Consider the following 18,830-nt stretch of genomic DNA (forward strand, 5'->3'; position numbering starts at 1 on the left):
GGCTAATACTCTTCTTTCTTCTTTGGCAATCGCTCGTAGCCGAGTAAGATTGTCTTCCATAACAGGGTTTTAGCAGCAGTGAGTCTGTAAGTGACTGTGGAGGCCAGTTCTGGATCCACACGTCCTTCCACAGTGGGGGACATAGGTTTCCGGGTGGGAGTTGATCAGGGTGAGGGTTTGCCAAGCATGCATTCCTCTTAGCATGTTTCTCCATTTCGTCCTGAGTTTGAGTGTCTTCAAAGCCCATGACACCTTTGCCAAAGGCTGCTCTCTACTTCTGTCAAGTGCTGTGCTGTAGCAGGGCTGAATCTAAGCATGGTGCAGACTGGGTCAGAAACCTGGATGGGAGAATAATCGAAATCCCTTTTAAGATTGGAAATAAATATATTTTATTTGTGTGTGTAAATTTTGTTTATTCTAACTCTTTGTAAGCCACCTCTCTGAGAGACTGAGGTGATAAATACCAGTAATAGAAACTATCAGATAAAATGCTTGCAATAAAGAATATAAACCAGAATACAATAAAAACAACCAACAGTAGGATGACTGACTGCCCAAAGTCAACCCCAAAATGTGTGCTTTGCATTCCTTTCTCGAGGAGTGAGATACATACTTGAACCTATTCTGGTAAACTATTTCAGAGCCTTGGAAGATCCACAAGGAAGGCCTGAGATTCTCTGTGCACAATGTACGGGTTACAAATATGTTAGCTTCATCAAATGTGAATCTGTGTTACCGTTAATGCAATGGCATAGCATGGACCAAGGAAGGAGAGGAGATGCTCACAACTTCAGTTGAAAGAGAAGAGCTACATTGCAGGAGAGTAGGTTGCCAGGTTAGGATGGAGGGGAAAAATAGATTTTGTTTGTATTTTAATGAGGAACTACCTAATCCACAATTCTTGAACCAAAATACAAACTGAAACATAACCACCCACTGAAATTTGCACTTCTTTTAATTTTTCAGTGCGCCCCCCCCCAACAAAATTATGTGTGCAAGAATACAAATATTAGGAGAAAGCAAGCATAAAAGTGCATCTATTACAGAAAGTTATGTAGAAAAAAATGTATTCTATTGATTGCTAGCAAAAAAAAATGTGTATGTTACGAGTTACACTAAGGTTCTCATGCTTTCTTCAGCATTGTCAAACTGAACTGAATGTAAAATGGGGGGGGGGGGAGATGAGAAACCATAATTCACAGATTTGTCCATCCCTAGTTACAATCTGAAGACAGGCACTGTCCACTTAAAACAGAGTTAGCTAACATTTTTGTTTTATTTACTTACTTTTTTATTGCTCAAAGGCCCCCCCTTACCCTTGGTGTAGCCACCCACACTCTTGCAGACATGCACTCAAACAGGCACGCATTCTCCACGCCTTTGCTACATAGGCGGATTAGAGGAACCTGACCGGATCTGTCACACCAGGCTCTGAGCCTAGGGGGGCACCACAGGGCATCACAACTATGACAAAATGGAAGGCGAGGGCCAGGTGCAGAATTGTGGCCTTTCACAGGGTGCCTCTGAAATATGAAAGAACAAAATCTGCTTGTGGTTGCTGGTGCCAATAAGCTCAGGTGTGGGGTTCTTGCCCTCTTCCTTCTCAGCAACTGATTCCTCTGGTGACCAGGAAGGTGATTTGTATCACTTCAGGGTGATGGACTGGATAGAGAGGTCTAAACTACTCTGCTCTGCTTAATTTTAAATAGGTGGGTTCTTTAAATAGGTGGGGGTTGTCATTAACCCACCCACACCATCTCAAAACCAGGCATTAGCCATCCCTGCTTTGAAACAGGAATCAAGAACCTGTGATGCTCCAGATCAGTGGCTTAGCGTGGGTTGCCAGCTCCCAGGGCTGCACAGAGAGGTGGGAGGGAAAGGGATGGAGTACATATGGACATTCAACTGCCTAACAGTGTCTGTGTCACTCAGGAGATGGCAGACACAGAGATAAGAAGTGTCATTCTATTGTCTGGAGAGGTCACTTCCTGGTTCTCATGGAGAAGCCATTTTCTAAGGTTGCCATATTTCAAAAAGTGACAATCAGGACCTGATGGGAACAGTAGTTCAACTGCACCTGGAGGGCCGCAGGTTACCTACAACCTGCTCTCCTGCTGCAGATGCAGCAAGGGGCAAGCCTTCAGTGGCTTACCTTCTCCATTCCACTTCACAGTCCTTTCGTCTGTTTCTCTCTCACACCTGCTCTGCAGCACACAGTCAGCAGGACAGAGAAGCAGGTAAAGAAGCTGGGGAACATGCAGGCTGGAGGAGCCAGCTCTACTTCATTTCCCAAAACAACATGCACTGTTTTAAAGGCACAGAAGAAAGCTGCAGATTTCACCCTGGCAACTGCAAAGGAGACTCTGCTGTAAGCTCAGCCGGCTGAATGTTCTAATGTCACTTTGTGAGCTGCTTCAATAGACTTACAGAGTATTTTCGCCCTTCTGATGGCTATGACAAGGCTCTCATTGATTTCAATGAGGCGAGGTGAGGTTCAAGTGCTTTGCTAGTGCATAATCCCATTCAAATCAATACTATCTGCTCCAGTTTTCTCAGATTGCTTCTTGATAGCTCCTGTTCCCAAATGTAGTTGTTCTCATAAGGTACAAGGTGTAAAATATGTGGCTGGGACCAGCTCCTTTATTAAGGCTTTCTTTTTTCTTTCTCTACCATTTGAAAGCCGGGGCTTAAGAAACGGTGAAAAGATGGAATGTATAATTACAAGAAAGTGCTTTTCTGCTAGGCATAGAATTTGGCATTCTGCAGATCATGGCTTCTTGGGGTTGGGTTTTTTTTTACATGATTTTACAGGAGTTCACAGTTAGGCTTTTAAACAATTTATTATATATTTTTTAATTTCTTAAAAATCTGTTTTTATTGTAATAATAGTGCCCAGCCTCTCTGCTAAATAGATGGAAGGAAGGGAGATTTTAGCAAAAGCAGCTGTGCAAATACCCTCCACTAACCAGTGGCCCTGTTACCAATCATCTCCCTTATGCTCTAGAGCAGTGTTTTTCAACCACTGTTCCGCGGCACACTAGTGTGCCGCGAGGTGTTGCCTGGTGTGCCGTGGGGAAAATTGAAAAATTCAAGAGAATTACTTTATATATAGTCAATATAGGCACAGAGTTAATTTTTTTTAACATTTTCTAATGGTGGTGTGTCTTGTGATTTTTTTCATGAAACAAGTGTGCCTTTGCCCAAAAAAGGTTGAAAAACACTGCTCTAGAGTGTCATTTTATATAGGCAACCCCCGATTTCTGCGGGGGTTGCATTTCAGATCATCATGCGCATCAGTGAAGTGTGTATAAGCCCCCCCCCCCTGGTTACACCCCATCACACTCTCTTCTTGGTCCAAAAGTGCCCTGTGAATGCACAGTCATGCATTCTTTGAATGTGCACAAAACGGGAGTTGCCTGTGCTTCAGTTTTACTGACAAGCTGCAAGAGTGAGGGCAGGAAGCATTGCCCTCACTCTGAATTGACTTCAGGGGTTATCATGTATGGATTTTGTGTGGGTTTTTATTTATTTATTTAAAAAAGGTCATTGATTTATTCTTGTTCTGAAAGGCTCCTGAGATTAATCTGGTGTAAAGCAACTCATATTGTAGACTAATTTCCTAGGTTGAGTGTTTTATGAAGCCTAAACAGAGGGAGGTCAAAAAAGCAATGGTGACTTCTGGATAAAAAGGGGGAAATGCCCCCACTAGTGCTGCCACAGCTGGGACATAATGATGATAATGACAACAACAACAACAACAACAACACCAACAACTTTATTATTTATACCCCACCCATCTGGCTGGGTTTCCCCAGCCACTCTGGATGGCTTACAGAATATATAAAACATAAGAAAGCATCAGACATTGAAAACTTCCCAATACAGGGCTGCCTTCAGATGTCTTCTAAAAGTTGTATATTTCTTTATCTCCTTGACATCTGAAGGGAGGCTGTTCCACAGGGAGGGTGCCACTATCGAGAAGGCCCTCTGCTTGGTTCCCAGTAACTTCACTTCTTTGCAGTGAGGGAACTATCAGAAGACCCTCAGAGGAGGACCTCAGTGTTTGGGCTGAGCGATGGGGGTGGAGACGCTCCTTCAGGTATACTGGACCAAGGCTGTTTAGGGCTTTAAAGGTCAGCACCAACACTTTGAGTTGTGCTTGGAAATGCACTGGGAGCCAATGAAGATCCTTTAGGACTGGAGTTATATGGTCCCGGCGGCAACTCCCAGTCACCAGTCTAGCTGCCGCATTCTGGATTAGTTGTAGTTTCCGAGTCACCTTCAAAGGTAGCCCCACGTAGAGTGCATTGCAGTAGTCCCAGCGGGAGATAACCAGAGCATGCACCACTCTGGCGAGACAGTAGGGTCTCAGCCTGCATACCAGATGGAGCTGGTAGACAGCTGCCCTGGACACAGAATTGACCTGTGCCTCTGTGGATAGCTGTGAGACCAAAATGACTCCCAGACTGCACACCTGGTCCTTCAGGGGCACAGTTACCCCATTCAGGACCAGGGAGTCCTCCACACCTGCCTGCCCCCTGTCCCCCAAAAACAGTACTTCTGTCTTGTCAGGATTCAACCTCAATCTGTTAGCCACCATCCATCCTATGTACTGCTTAATGCCAAAATGAAAAAGGTGAAAGGATACTGAGATGTAGGAAACATCCCTTCTGCCAATCACAGCTTTCAAACAAAAACCATTATTTCTGTCCCGTGCAATCCTGTGCAGGCTGCCTCAGACGTAATATTTGCATGAAAGCTACTCCCAAGTAAATATGCATAGGATTGCAGCCGTAGGAATTTGAATCTCAGCGCTGTTTTACGGATAGCATTTTAATGTTTTTGTGGAATAATGCTTGTTCATTCAACACTGCAAGCTAGTTTGGTATGTGCAAATTTTATTATATATGCTGTGAAGCATTTGCTTCCCCCACTTGCAGAGTGAAATGGTTTGCTCTAGCAACAGACATAATGATCTTGTGCTATAGCTCTGGATCTCAGTCACACAGAAGCAGAAGGGAGGAACCAATTCATAGGGGGAGAGCTCTACCAACATCTCTTTTAGTCTCCATGCATAATAATAACCTAATAACCATGTTTATTTCCCCGTGTCATGAAATGCAAAGAGCCATTTGCCTGCATTTCCTGAGGAAACACCATCCTATTTGTGCCTTGTGTATATTTCAAGTGTATATTTAGCAAAAGGCTATTTAGCATACAGTCTTAATAACCTCTCATTTTGGTGGCTGATTTGTTTCATTAAGTAGGGTAAGCCAATGAGCTAAAGAAAGAGGGAGAATTAATTTAAATATATGAACATATTTGACTTTTGGACAAATATAGCTATAGTCATGGGAAGCAGAACAGCATGTGCCATAATTGTACCTGGTTTTGACAAGCATTTCAGTGGTTTTCACATTTCAGTGTCAAGCGGTTGTCAATAGCATCTCACCGTAACTTGTAATTCATTTAAAAAAAATAAATAAATCATTGTTTCACAAATGTTTTAGGGTTGCAGGGGAAGAGCAGAGTAGCTTTTATTTTCTGTAAGTAGCTTTTATATTGAAATATAAAATAATTCCATTTAAATCTTTATGCTGATTTTTTTTAAGATCTACATAATTACACTAAGCTATTTACACATGCAAGATACTTAAGGTTAAGTTGCTTTGTTTTGTGGCCTGATGGAAAACACTCCCTTTGAATCATCTGGGCTGTTTTGGTATGGCCAAGTCCTATGCCTCTCCAAATACCTATCTTTAAGAGGCAAGGGCTGTAGCTCAGTTTGTAGAACATCTGTTTTGCATGCAGATGCTACCAGGTTCCATCTCTGCCATCTCAAGGAGGACTGATACATGCCCTTGTATGGAAACCCTGTAGAGCCACAGCCAGTCAGTGAAGGCACTATTGAGCTAGATGGTCCAGTGGTCTGATTCGTTATAAGGCAGCTTCCTGTGTGCCATAACAAAGGACAACAGTCCTCTTTTCATCACACTCTACCCATTTCATTGTTCAGTCGTTCAGTCGTGTCCGGCTCTTCGTGACCCCATGGACCAGAGCACGCCAGGCACCCCTATCCTCCACTGCCTCCCGCAGTTTGGCCAAACTCATGCCAGTCGCTTCGAGAACACGGTCCAACCATCTCATCCTCTGTCGTCCCCTTCTCCTTGTGCCCTCCATCTTTCCCAACATCAGGGTCTTTTCTACCCATAAATCCACCTAATGCATACAGCAGCAGGAAGAATGCAAACTACTCAAGACTGGTACCCGTTGTCACTTGCCCTATTCTCAACCTCTGTGCATTCAGCAGAGGGTGTGGAAAATATCTGGACCTTGCACATGCACATGTGCATATATTAGGGGTGCACACCAATAATAAGATTTGCGGATTACTACTGCAATACATACATTAAAAGAGTAGGATTCTATTTTAACCTTTCCCCAAAATTATTGATATTTTTATTTATTAAATTTGCATACTGCCCTTTGTTCAGGGTGGTTCACAACATAAAAAATACAAGATTAAAAAAACACACAGAATACATAATAAAAACAACAAGAAGAACTAAACAAACCAGTAACTCCCATCCCTCCGACCCACTCTCACAAACACATTTTAAAGGGTATAGGATGTTAATCAGCCCAAGGCCTGGTTGAAGAGGAGTGTTTTCCATGACAGGGGAATGCTTATGTTGCCTCCCTCTGGACCTCTCATGAAGGAGGCACATGAAGAAAGGCCTCATTGCAGGGTCCGGGTTGATTCATATAGGGAGAGGCAGTCCTTGAGGTATTGCTGTCCTGGGCCATTGAAGGCTTTATAGGTCAAAATCAGCACTTAGAATTGGGCCCGGAAACTAATGGGCAGCCAGTGCAGTCAGTTCAGGATTGGTATATTTTGAAACCATCTTGCCTTGGTGAGCATAAAACATACAAATGAGATTTCTAAAATGCAGACTTCAAACTCATATACAGTACAAGCAGAGGTACTTCGACCCAAAACAGGTCTTCTTCAGTGGTCAATGTACAAATCTTAATGCTGTAAATAGAGGTGGACCCAGTCCCCGATTTACGTACAGTGGTACCTCGACTTACGAATTTAATCCGTTCTGAATGCACATTCGTAGGTCGAAAAATTCGTAAGTCGAGTAAACCGCATCTAAAATTCGTAAGTTGAGTAAACCCCATCTAAAACCGCCAACGGATGTCCTTTGGATGTCAAAAAATTTGTAGGCGTGCAGGCACTTTTTTCATTCGTAAGTCGAAAAATTCGTATGTCGAGTAATTCGTAAGTCAAGGTACCACTGTATAAGCTAAACAAGCTATAGCTTAGGGCCCCACTCTCTTGGCCCCCCAAAAAAATGTAAAGGAAAAAATAACTGGATGTACATTTCCAAAATATAAGATAAGTTCCACAATTACTTTGATAAAATACATATTTTGTTATGTGCAAATGGCTTTAGATACCTATTAGGTCCACAAATTACCATATAGCATATATTCAACACAATAAATAGCAACAATTTGTTGTTGACAAAGCACAGCTGGACATATAAAGGGTCCCATTACCTTCAGTAGCTTAGGGCCTCATCAAACCTAAATCCAGCCTTGGGTGGACCGTTTAACTGGTTTGTATAGATATTCTGAGCTGGCCAGTAATAGATGCAATTCATAATGTTTCATAATAAATAAATGATCTGGGGGGAAACTAAAGACCGTAGTCTGATGAAAATATTATCTACAGGAAACTCACCTTTTTTGTGTGTATATGGTAAGTCTGGAAAAATAATTGATATGAAGGTACTGGTAAGTGTTTTTCTCTTGCCCAATCCACAATTATAGATGATGCCAAATTCAAAAAGATTGTATTTTAATAAAGTGATGTCGTTTAATGATCCCCAATAATTAATTCAACACCTGTGTGCAGAAACTGGGGGCAGGGCACCAAACATCTCTAACCCACCCCTCAATACCAGCAGACTCAAGGGTGCAGGGAGGCTTCGCTCTTTTGAATGCTGTCCAGCAGGGGAATGTGAAGCAATTGGGCACTCCATTTGCTTACCTTTTTGTGAGTTCCAGAAGAAGCAGATGAGGGCAGAATTAGCTGTCTGGCCCATTCCCTACAGTGTGAACGCAACACCCACTTCATTTTGCACCCATTGTTGAACCCAGCACCTGTTTCCCTTCTGGTCCTTTTGCATTCCGGAGGAGTATGTAAACTCCAGAGAATACCCCCACTGCTGCCTCAGCTTAACCCCTGAAATAGTTCAACCTCATTATCAAAAAAATATAATTAGTTCTTGCATTATGGAATATTACACTTTAAGCCATTTGCAAAGGCTTGGCATTATCTCGTTTGATTTATTTAAGACGTGGCATAATACAAGTTACTTTCTGGCTGGTATGGGTCTTATTCCATGCCCATTTCAGCTAATGAGAAACAATGTTTGAATAGAGGGCCATTACTTCTATCACCAAACGAGCACATTTTTCAGTCACAGAAATGGCTCATAAAGACAGTGGAAGGTTCCCCCCCCCATCTTTTAATAAAATTCCTTTTGTATGTACCTTTGCCTTAGTTTATTAAGGCTGATTTGTCAGCTCCATGAAGAGGTTTTATCTCCTTCAGAATTGCTGTGTGGCGTTGTTAATTACTTTTCCCAGTTTGGCGCTGTACTTTTTGGGTCGCTATGATGTGTCATTGAAATGGACCCATTAAGGATGAGTGATGTGTGTAGTAATTTCATTAGTGTCATCAATAATGCATTGCACTTTCCTTTTAAGAATCTCTTTGTGCGGGTTGCAGTGACTCTGTGTATTATACTTATGTGATCAAAATGGTTAAGTTTGAAGGGAGGTATTTTGAAGTGATTAGGCAAAGGGATTGGACTGATGTCATTTTAATCAAGTAAATATCAAAGAATTATGGCCCTCAAACTACTGTGGTCAACAGAAAGAGGACTGTGGCTTTCTGGTGTCTCAAATTCTTCTATTACTTTCTGCTAAGACAGTGCAAATGGCAAGTGCCTTGTTGTTGTTGTTGTTGTTGTTGTTGTTGTTGTTGTATTTAATAGAAATGTAAAGTTGGAAGAGACCCCAAGGGTCATCTATTCCAATCCCCTACAAATGCTGGAATCCTGCCCATGACCATCCGTGGGTGGGCTCGAACCACCAACATTCTGGTTACTGCCACACACACTAACCCATCGCCCCACTATTTATACCCTGCCTTTTCCCCTGGGGGTTGCTAGAAGTATTTTCCCCAGACTTTCCTACTACTCCCATCTAGTGGACAACTCAACATTGCCAGTTTCTGGGAACTGCAGATGGGCAGAGTGCTGTTGTGCTCAGTGTCCATCTTGCAGGCTTCTCACAGGCATCTGGTCTGCCACTGTAAAAGCAGGATGCTGGACTAGAAGGGTCATTATGTGGAGCTCCAGTGGCCGGCTCCAATTAGCCACTCAGAAGAACAGAAAGGGCTTGCGGATCACTGGCAGAGCAGATTATTTGCATGCAGAGAGAGCCATGTTCGGTTCCTGGCATCTGCAGTTAAAAAGAACTTAAGAATGCAGGTCAGTGAATGACCTCTGTCCGAGACCTTGAAGAGCCATGGCTATTTGGAGCAGATGGTGCTGGACTAGGTGGACTAATGATCTGATTCATTAGAAGGCAGCTTGATATATTCCCATGCTCTAAATTCATGTCCTATGCCCCTCAGTTTCTTAAATCTTTCTTCTGCCTTTTAGCTTTACCCTTGTTGGAATTCTTGGTACTGCGGTCTTTCTTCTGGGTACTTGCAAGAATGCAGGCAAGATTGTAGCTGTAAACTAAAGCAGAGCCAAATTTTTGGCAGCACTGAGAAACACACCCTGCTTTTCGTCAATTTGTTCACATTCCTTGCCAAATGTTTTGTACATTTATTTCCATTGCACTTACTTTCCACCACCTTCATTTGCCGTAAGTCACGTTGATGTCATCCCGTCATCTATTCTGATTGCTACCTGATGCACAAGATTGTGACATCACGTAACATTGTGAATCAGATAAAAACTGAGTGTTTGCAGAAAGCATCTGCACAAACCTCTGTCCCACCAAACAGGGGCTTTCTATGAAAACCCCAAATTTACACAACTCTAAACTACAACAAGATCATGGCCACTGGTCCCATCACCTCCTGGCAAAAAGAAGGGGAAGAAATGGAGGCAGGGAGAGATTTTACTTTCTCTGGCACCATGATCACTGCAGATGGTGACAGCAGTCACGAAATTAAAAGACGCCTGCTTCTTGGGAGAAAAGCAATGACAAACCTAGACAGCATCTTAAAAAGCAGAGACATCACCTTGCTGACAAAGGTCCATATAGTTAAAGCTATGGTTTTCCCAGTAGTGATGTATGGAAGTGAGAGCTGGACCATAAAGAAGGCTGATCGCTGAAGAATTGATGCTTTTGAATTATGGTGCTGGAGGAGACTCTTGAGAGTCCCATGGACTGCAAGAAGATCAAACCTATCCATTCTGAAGGAAATCAACCCTCAGTGCTCACTGGAAGGGCAGATCCTGAAGTTGGGGCTCCAGTACTTTGGCCACCTCATGAGAAGAGAAGACTCCCTGGAAAAGACCCTGATGTTGGGAAAGATGGGGGGGGTACAAGGAGAAGGGGACGACAGAGGATGAGATGGTTGGACTGTGTCCTCGAAGCGACTAGCATGAGTTTGACCTAACTGCGGGAAGCAGTGGAAGACCGGAGTGCCTGGCGTGCATGGGGTCATGAAGAGTCTGACATGACTAAATGACTGAACAACAGCAACAAAACAACAACAAAACAGAGGGGTGGGGAAACTCAAGCCTGAGAGCCAAAAGCATCTTTATTTGGCTCCCAGGACTCTCCCCAGGCCTAACACACTCAAGCCAGAACCCCTACTGGCTCTAGTGATCACAGCAAGACCCCTACTGGCTCTAGTGATCACAGCAAGACCTAGTAGGTCTTGCCCCAATGAGGTGGTTGTGTGGATGGAAGGTCCTCACCTTCCACCTCTCTCTAAGACTTTCTCTCCCCGGGCCCTTCCCAAACAATCTAAGGCTCCTTTGCCTAGTCTCTCATTGCTCTGCCCTCCTCATTTTTCTGTGTATTCTAGGAGATGGGAGGGGAAGACTCCCTGGACTCCAGCAACCAACCTCATCTCTGTCTCCTGGTCCCATCCTCTCCTGCCTCTAATTCTGGTCTGCTCCCTGCTCCAGCCTCTTTGTGCTCATTAAACCCTGTTGCCTCTTCAACTTCCAACTTCTTCTTCTTGTTCTTCTTCTTCTTCTTCTCCTCCTCCTCCTCCTCCCCCTCCTCCTCCCCCTCCCTCCAGTCTGTTCCCTCTTCTCCTTCTGACCACTCATCATTGTCCCACCACCAGTGCCCTGGCTCTGAATCTTCTTCCCCTGGGGGTTCCCTTGGGGGTTCCCCAGTTGGTGCCTCCCACCAGTCTTCTGCATCCAGCCAGCCCATGACATCAGAGGACAGAGGGGTGTATGTAGAAACTACCCCTGCTGTCCCAACATAACACTGTGATGTTGGAAACAGCATGATAGCAACATTACTGCTGAGCTGTCGCCATGCTGTTTCCTTCACAACAGAAATTAATTATTGCAAAGACTTCAAAGGGTTGCAGGAGGCAGGCAACCCCCTGCTGGATGTTTTGGAGCTTTTTGTTACTTAAATAATAGAATCATGGAGTTGGAAGGGACCCTGAGGGTCATCTAGTCTAACCCCCTGCAATGCAGGAAACTAAACTAAAGCATCCATAACAGATGGCCATCCAGTCTGTGCTTAAAAGCCTCCAAGGAAGGAGAGTCCACAACCTCCCGAGGGAGACCATTCCACTGTTGAACAGCTCTTATTGTGGCAGTATTCATTGACACATTGTATTTCAGCTGCTCATAAAGCAAAAGATTGACCCTGGTACCTGGTTGGCCAATCTTGCTGACAGGGCCGTCTTAAGCATATCCGGCGTCATGGTGCAAATATCCCTCCAGCGCCCCCCCCCCCCGGTTTCCCAGAGTTGTTGACCTTTTTAAGGGGGGACACCCCAAAGTTGTTGACCTTTTATAGGAAAGGTTCCCCAGAGTTGTTGACCTGAACTTGGGAATTCCACAAGATTTCACTACAGGGAAGGAGAGGCAAGAGATCAGTGAAACCTACCCCTTTCTTTACTGGATAAAAAGAGAGAGAGAAAGTGGGACAGAGGAAAGCAGGAAGGAGAGGGCATTTAACCCACCGACGGAGAGGAGAGGAGGGTGGTGGTCGGGAAGCTGAGCCAGGGCAGAAATAGCGTCGCTCCTCCCGCCCATGCAGGCTTCCCTGAGTGGGTGGGTGGGTGCAGCGGGACAGCAGCAGATTGTCCTCGCCCACAACCACACACGCAGCGTACGGGGTGTGCATGTGCAGCTCGCTGAATTTTGCAACGCTACTTAAAAGGAGAAATAAAAATGCACTTGGGCACAGCTAAGGACGGGTCTGTGCGGGAGGGGGAGCCAAACGCCTTGGGCAGACCCCATGAAATAATTCTTTCAGTCAGAGTTCAGCTTGGTCTCCAGACAAGAGCATGGATTGAGTTGCAGGGGCAGCAGCCAAAGCAGCTCTTTCTGCTCCTGGGTGAGGAGGAGGAGAGTCTTTGCAAACTCTTTGGAGTTCCCGTCTGCCTGCCGGGAAGCCACTGCACCAAAAAGGGAGAGTCAGGGTCCTTGCTTGCTGGTGGGGAGCTTTGACAGGGAGCTCCAGCTTCCCCATCAAAACCATTCCCACCCGCCTCTTCGGGGCCTCCCTCCCGCGCTCCTGCCATGCACAGAAGGCTTGGAAGGCAAGCTGCACGCCTGGGCATGAAGGGAAAGGGGAGGCCGCCGGCAAAGCCGCGCAGCTCCCCCACTCACTGGGGTGCCCCTGAGAGGGCAGCGCTGTGGTGCAACGTGGCAGTAAGCCCAACAGGAAAGACTGCTCTGCTTGCTGAAAGAATTCTGAGGAAAGGAGAGCATTGGTCAGACTTTCCATCGCTGTCCTATATGTTTTCCAGCGCCTAGCTACAATGATGTATTTACACCCAACCACGGTTTAGAGGCAGCGAAGAATTTAAAATGTTTCCGTTATGCTGGTTTTAGTGTCTTTGTGGGGTAAGTTATGGCCTTTATGCAAAGGAGACTCTAAAGGAAGCATTTCAAAGTGCACTTTCTAAGTTGCCATTTAACCTGTCACTTTTTTTTTAGCCAATCCCTCTCTTCGAATAGTAATTAGACGTCTCCGATAGTGATCTGTAGAAAATACTCTCCAGTAGTCTTCTGGGTGACTATCGCTGGCAGTTTTATTACTAATTTGGAGTTGCCACTGGGCCTGTCATGTAATTAAGTTACTAATGGAGTGTCTTGGCTGAGCTGCTTTCTTTTGTTATTTTTTCCCCGTCCTCTGTCCGTTCATTTTATGAATTCCTTTGTATGTGTTTGATGATAAACTCCTGCCTGCAATCGCTCACCAACCTTCCCCCCCCCCCACCGCCATTATTTTCCAACATCACACAATATAGTTTACAATCAAAGGTGCCCCTGGGTAGAGATTTATGATATTTGCATACTGCTCTAATTAGGATAATGATTACACCTGCTTTAAGATAACATTTATTACCTGCTCTAACAGGACCCACCAAAGCCTAGTGGAAACCAACTGAGTAGGGTTTTTTTTGGGGGGGTGGCTTTTTTCAAAAAAAATGCTTTTAATCCTGCTGTGCTTACAACAAGAGACATATAACGGCTTTGTTTCGAAGAATAACAGTGGAACCATTCAAATGGGAGCCCTTTCCTGTTCTCCATCTCCTTGCTGCTTTCTCACCTTCTCAAGCAGTCTTCTTCAGTTTACCTTGTTTTTTTATCTCTATAATCCAGGCTGCCTTTAGTTAGGGCACCTGGGAATTCCTCCAGAATGCCTTGAAGTGGTTTGCATCACTGCACAGGGACTGGCAGGTATGCACAGCTGACATCTAGCTATAAGTTCTCTTGCTTTCCAGGAAAAAAAAGGTCTTGTGGCTTTTCCTGATCCCCTTCTGTGATTCAAGTTGCTGTTGGACTGCAGTTCCCATCATCTCTGACCGTTGGCTGAGCTGCCTGGGAATGACTGGAGTTGTAGTCCAACAGCATCTGGGGACACATGGCTGAAGGGTGCTGCCCTATGCCTCACCCCATTTCATGCACACACAAAAATCTGAGCCACAAGGCAGCTGCTTCTGCTAATGCATTTGTTAGTTTATATCCTACCTTTCCCCCAGAACGGGAACTCAAGAAGGCTCACAAAAATTAAAACAAACACAGATAAAACACCCAAAGCCAAAAACATTAGAATCATAGAATTGTAGAATTGTAGAGTTGGAAGGGAAACCAAGGGGTATCTATTCCTAACTCAGCGAGATATCAATGACAGATGACCATCCAACCTCAGTTTAAATACCTCCCAGGAAGGAGAGTCCACCACCTCCCGAGGGAGTCTGTTCCACCATAGAAGAAGAAGAAGAAGAAGAAGAAGAAGAAGAAGAAGAAGAAGAAGAAGAGGAGGAGTTTGGATTTGATATCCCGCTTTTCACCACCCAAAGGAGTCTCAAAGCGGCTAACATTCTCCTTTCCCTTCCTCCCCCACAACAAACACTCTGTGAGGTGAGTAGGGCTGAGAGACTTCAGAGAAGTGTGACTAGCCCAAGGTCACCCAGCAGCTGCATGTGGAGGAGTGCAGACACGAACCCGGTTCCCCAAATTATGAGTCTGCCGCTCTTAACCACTACACCAAACTGACTCTTACTGTCAGAAAGTTCTTCCAGATCTTTCTTTAGAATCTCCTTTCTTGCCACATGAATCCATGGTTCAGGTCCATGGAACTCAGGGACACCAAATGAAGTTGAATGTTGTAGATTCAGGACAGACAAAAGAAAGTATTTCTTCACATGGTCATGTGGCCAGCATGACTAAACCACTTCTGGCACAATGGAACACCGTGACGGAAACCAGAGCGCACTGAAACGTTGTTTACCTTCCCGGCGCAGTGGTACCTATTTATCTACTCACACTTGCGTGCTTTCGAACTGCTAGGTTGGCAGAAGCTGGGACACAGCAACAGGAGCTCACCCCGTGGCGTGGATTCGAACCGCCGACCTTCCGATCAGCTAGCCCAAGATGCTCAGTCGTTTAGACCACAGCACCACCCGCTCCCCTATTTCTTCACACACAGTGTATAGCTAAATTGTGGAAGTTACTCTCGCAAGATGTAGCGATGGCCACCAACTTGGATGGCTTTACAAGATGGTCAGACAAATTAATAGTGGGAAAGGCTGTCCTTGGCTACTAGTGAGGATGCCTAGATGTTCTATCTCCGTTCTCCTGTTGCTGGAGAGCTCAAGTGCAGAGAACCCTGTTGCTCCTCGTTCCAACTTGTGAGCTTCCCATAGGCATCTGGTTGGCCAAAGTGAGAAAAGAATGCCAAGCTAGATGAGCCTCTGGCTCCGTGGACCCAGCAGGGTTTTTCTTAACATTCTTCTGAGAACAGAAATACATTGAATGCTTTACCAAGCACTGTGGCTAAAGTAGCTAAAGCACTATTTCTGGTCTTGCAGTTATTCTGAGTTTTCTCTATCAAAACACTTTATCACAAGTCAGTCGTCCATTTGATTTGCAATGGGGAACTCCATTCGGAAACAACCCCGCTCTGTATGTTACAGCTAACCAATCAGCCCACTGTGCATTATCCACGAACCAAACTATCACATAAACTAACATTTCAGAAAATCCTCCCCTTGTGAAAATTATGTATCCAATTTTGTGGTTCACTGTCCCAAACACGCAATATTACTTTTTGATGTGGCAATAATATTTGGGAAAATCTTTGGGGAGGTGTTGCATGGCTGTACTTACAACCGTGTAAGATTTACATTAGTTCCTTGGGGATGGGGAACACCCCGGTGAGATGAAAGAACTATTAAGCATGGGGATCAAGCTGTTATTCTTCTCAATGAGAAAATGTTAGTGGGATGTCGTGGGGCTGGGGCTGTGATATATATATTTCATCCTGATTGACGATGTTTCCTTTGATAAGATTTGTAGATGTACGCTCCTGGAGCGATGAAGGGGCACACTTCTGGGAAGGCAGATAAAATATACTGTACACAGTCGACTTCTGAGCTTGCCGCGGGTTAATGTTACAGTAGGTAATGTGTATCATTTGTAAAACGTGGCTGCCACCTGGGGGCATCATCGATGATTTCAGATGATTTCAGATACCTGTTTTCATCTGTTTGAGTCAAGCATTTACTGTTTCTTATTGTTCTTTTTCAGAAACATCCTTTACAGGCTGGATGAAAGGACACACCAATTTTCAGTACTGCTAGAGGCAGTGGAACACTGCAAGCTACATCAGTCAAATGAGACTCTTCAAGCAGCCTTGTCGAAAGTGCTCAGCAGCCTCAATTCAGCTCAGGTTTCTTTCAAAGCAGGACTCGATGTCTTTGAGGCTGCCTTACTGGGAAGCAAATGAGGAATCTGTCTCTTTCACGTGTACACATACACACAGGGAAGAGCTTTGTTTACATTTTGCAAAGGAAAACTCTGAGCTGGACCAGAAATTGTATGTGGTTGAAACCTTTCCTTTCTTTTGTGTTTTGACTCTTTAAAAGAGTCCCTGTTTCACAGTACCATTTTGTACAGTTAGATAAATCTGAGGCAGCCTTTTGCGCTGTTGACAATTTATCATGTACTTCTATTTCCAAATGATATATGGAGGAAAGCTAACTCTTTGGAATGTGTTGGTACACACAAAATCAGCCTTGTAAATGAGCCCACGGAAGCTAGTAGACTGCAAAGCAAAGGACTAGCTTGCTGTGGCTGTCAGGAGAGGACAAAGGGCTGCGCGCTCCTTTGCAGAAGCCCTCTCGTTCATCTTCATGGAAGTCCATGCACTCACTAGGCGGGTGCTTAGATAGAAGGTGGAATATCTCTGAAAATTCCATCTGCTTTATTGAAAATGGGGGTGGAGATGGGGGTGGAGATTAAGACTCAACATCATCACAAATGTGGGGGGAAATAGATCTTCGCATTTAGAAGATCAGATTTGGACTCAAATAACGAATAGAATTGGGGTGAAGCAGAACGGATCTGAAACATATTGGGCAGCTTCCAAATACTAAAGATACAAGGCAAATCTTTTTTTCTACAAGAAATCCCCCCCACACCTGCCCTTGCCTTATACCTCCAGGTATAGGGTGGTATATAAATTATTATAATAATAATAATAATAATAATAATAATAATAATAATAATAATAATAATAATAATGTGCACTGAGTTCCATGGAGGCAAATGAGTGGGCTGCTGCAGGAGAGATGAAGCTAACAACCAGTGCATGTCTTTAGTGGGCTGAATTTACATGCATCCATACTCTTTTACTTTCTCAGTTGAACTGCAGCCCACCCACCATTCTGTATCACAAACGTCTGGTGAAACTATCTGTTTCAACAGTGGTTTGTCAGGTAGCATTAGGGACTGCTGTTCAATGAAAAGAGTCAACAGCAGAGGAAGTTGACACAGAATTAGCAGATCTTGGTCATGAAAACTTACAGAATGATGGGGGCACTTTGCAAGTGCCCCTGTGCTGATTACATGTACCTGTATGGATATTGTAAAACTTCCACCATAAATATCTTCAGCTTTCACTGGTTAACCTCTTATTTATAAGGACACTCTACCCTTAACTAGCAGCAAGCCAGGTCTGGCTGTCGAATTACACCAGCAGTCCCTTCTTTGTATTCCCAGACCATTCTCCAGCTGCTTACGTTTTATAGACATTTAGCATTAAGAATTAAGCTTTCCTCACCTTGAGGTGGCTAGTGAGTTAATCGTGTCTCCTGTGGATGACAAGGTTAGTCAGAGTCATAAAACAGCATTGCTAGTATTGTTCTCCGATAAGAAAGAGATGTTTATGGACTATAGCTGTCACTGTCTTATCTTCATGCTTATGCAGCATGGCTGTGCTGCCCAGGAGACATAACGCTGGTTACATTTCTCATTCTTAATCTCTGGCTACAACTAAGATGGCAATATACATACGGCGTTGTGAGGCATATCCCGGCGTTTGCTTGAACTGTGAAGTTCAAGGGATGTGCACACAAGCCCAACATAATTGTGTGTACCCATCCCCCAACCTGGTCACTGTCATTTCCTGTCCTGCACAGGGAAATTCTTGCTTGAGCATGAGTATAGCTCACCATGTGATTGGAGGCCCTGAAAATTCATAGTAACCAACTGGACTGAGTATTCTATCTAGGTTTGAGTGAACTCAAGTAGGAATCCCATGCAGACCTTCCCTTTGCAAATCAGGCATGCTCTGTGCAAGGGCATTATAAAGGTGGAGTTTGCGTGCATGCCACAGCCCCTCCCCTGGCAGAATTTCATACTCATGCTCAGGCAAACACCTGAACACACCTATGGCTACTGTCATGTCACATACAGCTGGGGACTCAAAGTACTGCTGTTGTATATAGCAGAAATTAATCCTGCTTCACCCACTGAATTGTTGGCTCACCTCCCAATATGAGTCAAGTGTTAGGCAAGCTATTCCCAGTGGAATCAAAACTGGCACCAGCGGAGTTGGGCTGTCAGGGGGAATGCAACTGAAAATGGCAAATCTGCGGTGAGCGCCATGGGTATCCTGAATTCAGTTTCCTAACAGGGAGAGATTTCTGCTTTCCTGTCAAGAACCTGTACATATTCAGAAACCAATGGCTTTGAGTTTCATTGTGTTACAAGCATGGCCATGCTGCACTAAGAGTT

The 18,830-nt window shown here is 44.4% G+C and overlaps 1 protein-coding gene across 1 annotated transcript in view; it reads left to right on the forward strand.

Moving 5' to 3' along the window:
- NAALADL2 (N-acetylated alpha-linked acidic dipeptidase like 2) overlaps nucleotides 1-16,569 on the forward strand; it is a 506,548-nt gene extending 489,979 nt beyond the window's left edge. The window contains 1 exon segment of the mRNA XM_033150674.1: nucleotides 16,341-16,569. Coding sequence (XP_033006565.1) covers nucleotides 16,341-16,539 — 199 coding nt within the window. The 3' untranslated portion in view covers nucleotides 16,540-16,569.
- Nucleotides 16,570-18,830: the final 2,261 nt, after the last annotated feature.

The sequence above is a fragment of the Lacerta agilis genome, chromosome 5, assembly GCF_009819535.1.
Source record: "Lacerta agilis isolate rLacAgi1 chromosome 5, rLacAgi1.pri, whole genome shotgun sequence".
Classification (NCBI taxonomy): domain Eukaryota; kingdom Metazoa; phylum Chordata; class Lepidosauria; order Squamata; family Lacertidae; genus Lacerta; species Lacerta agilis.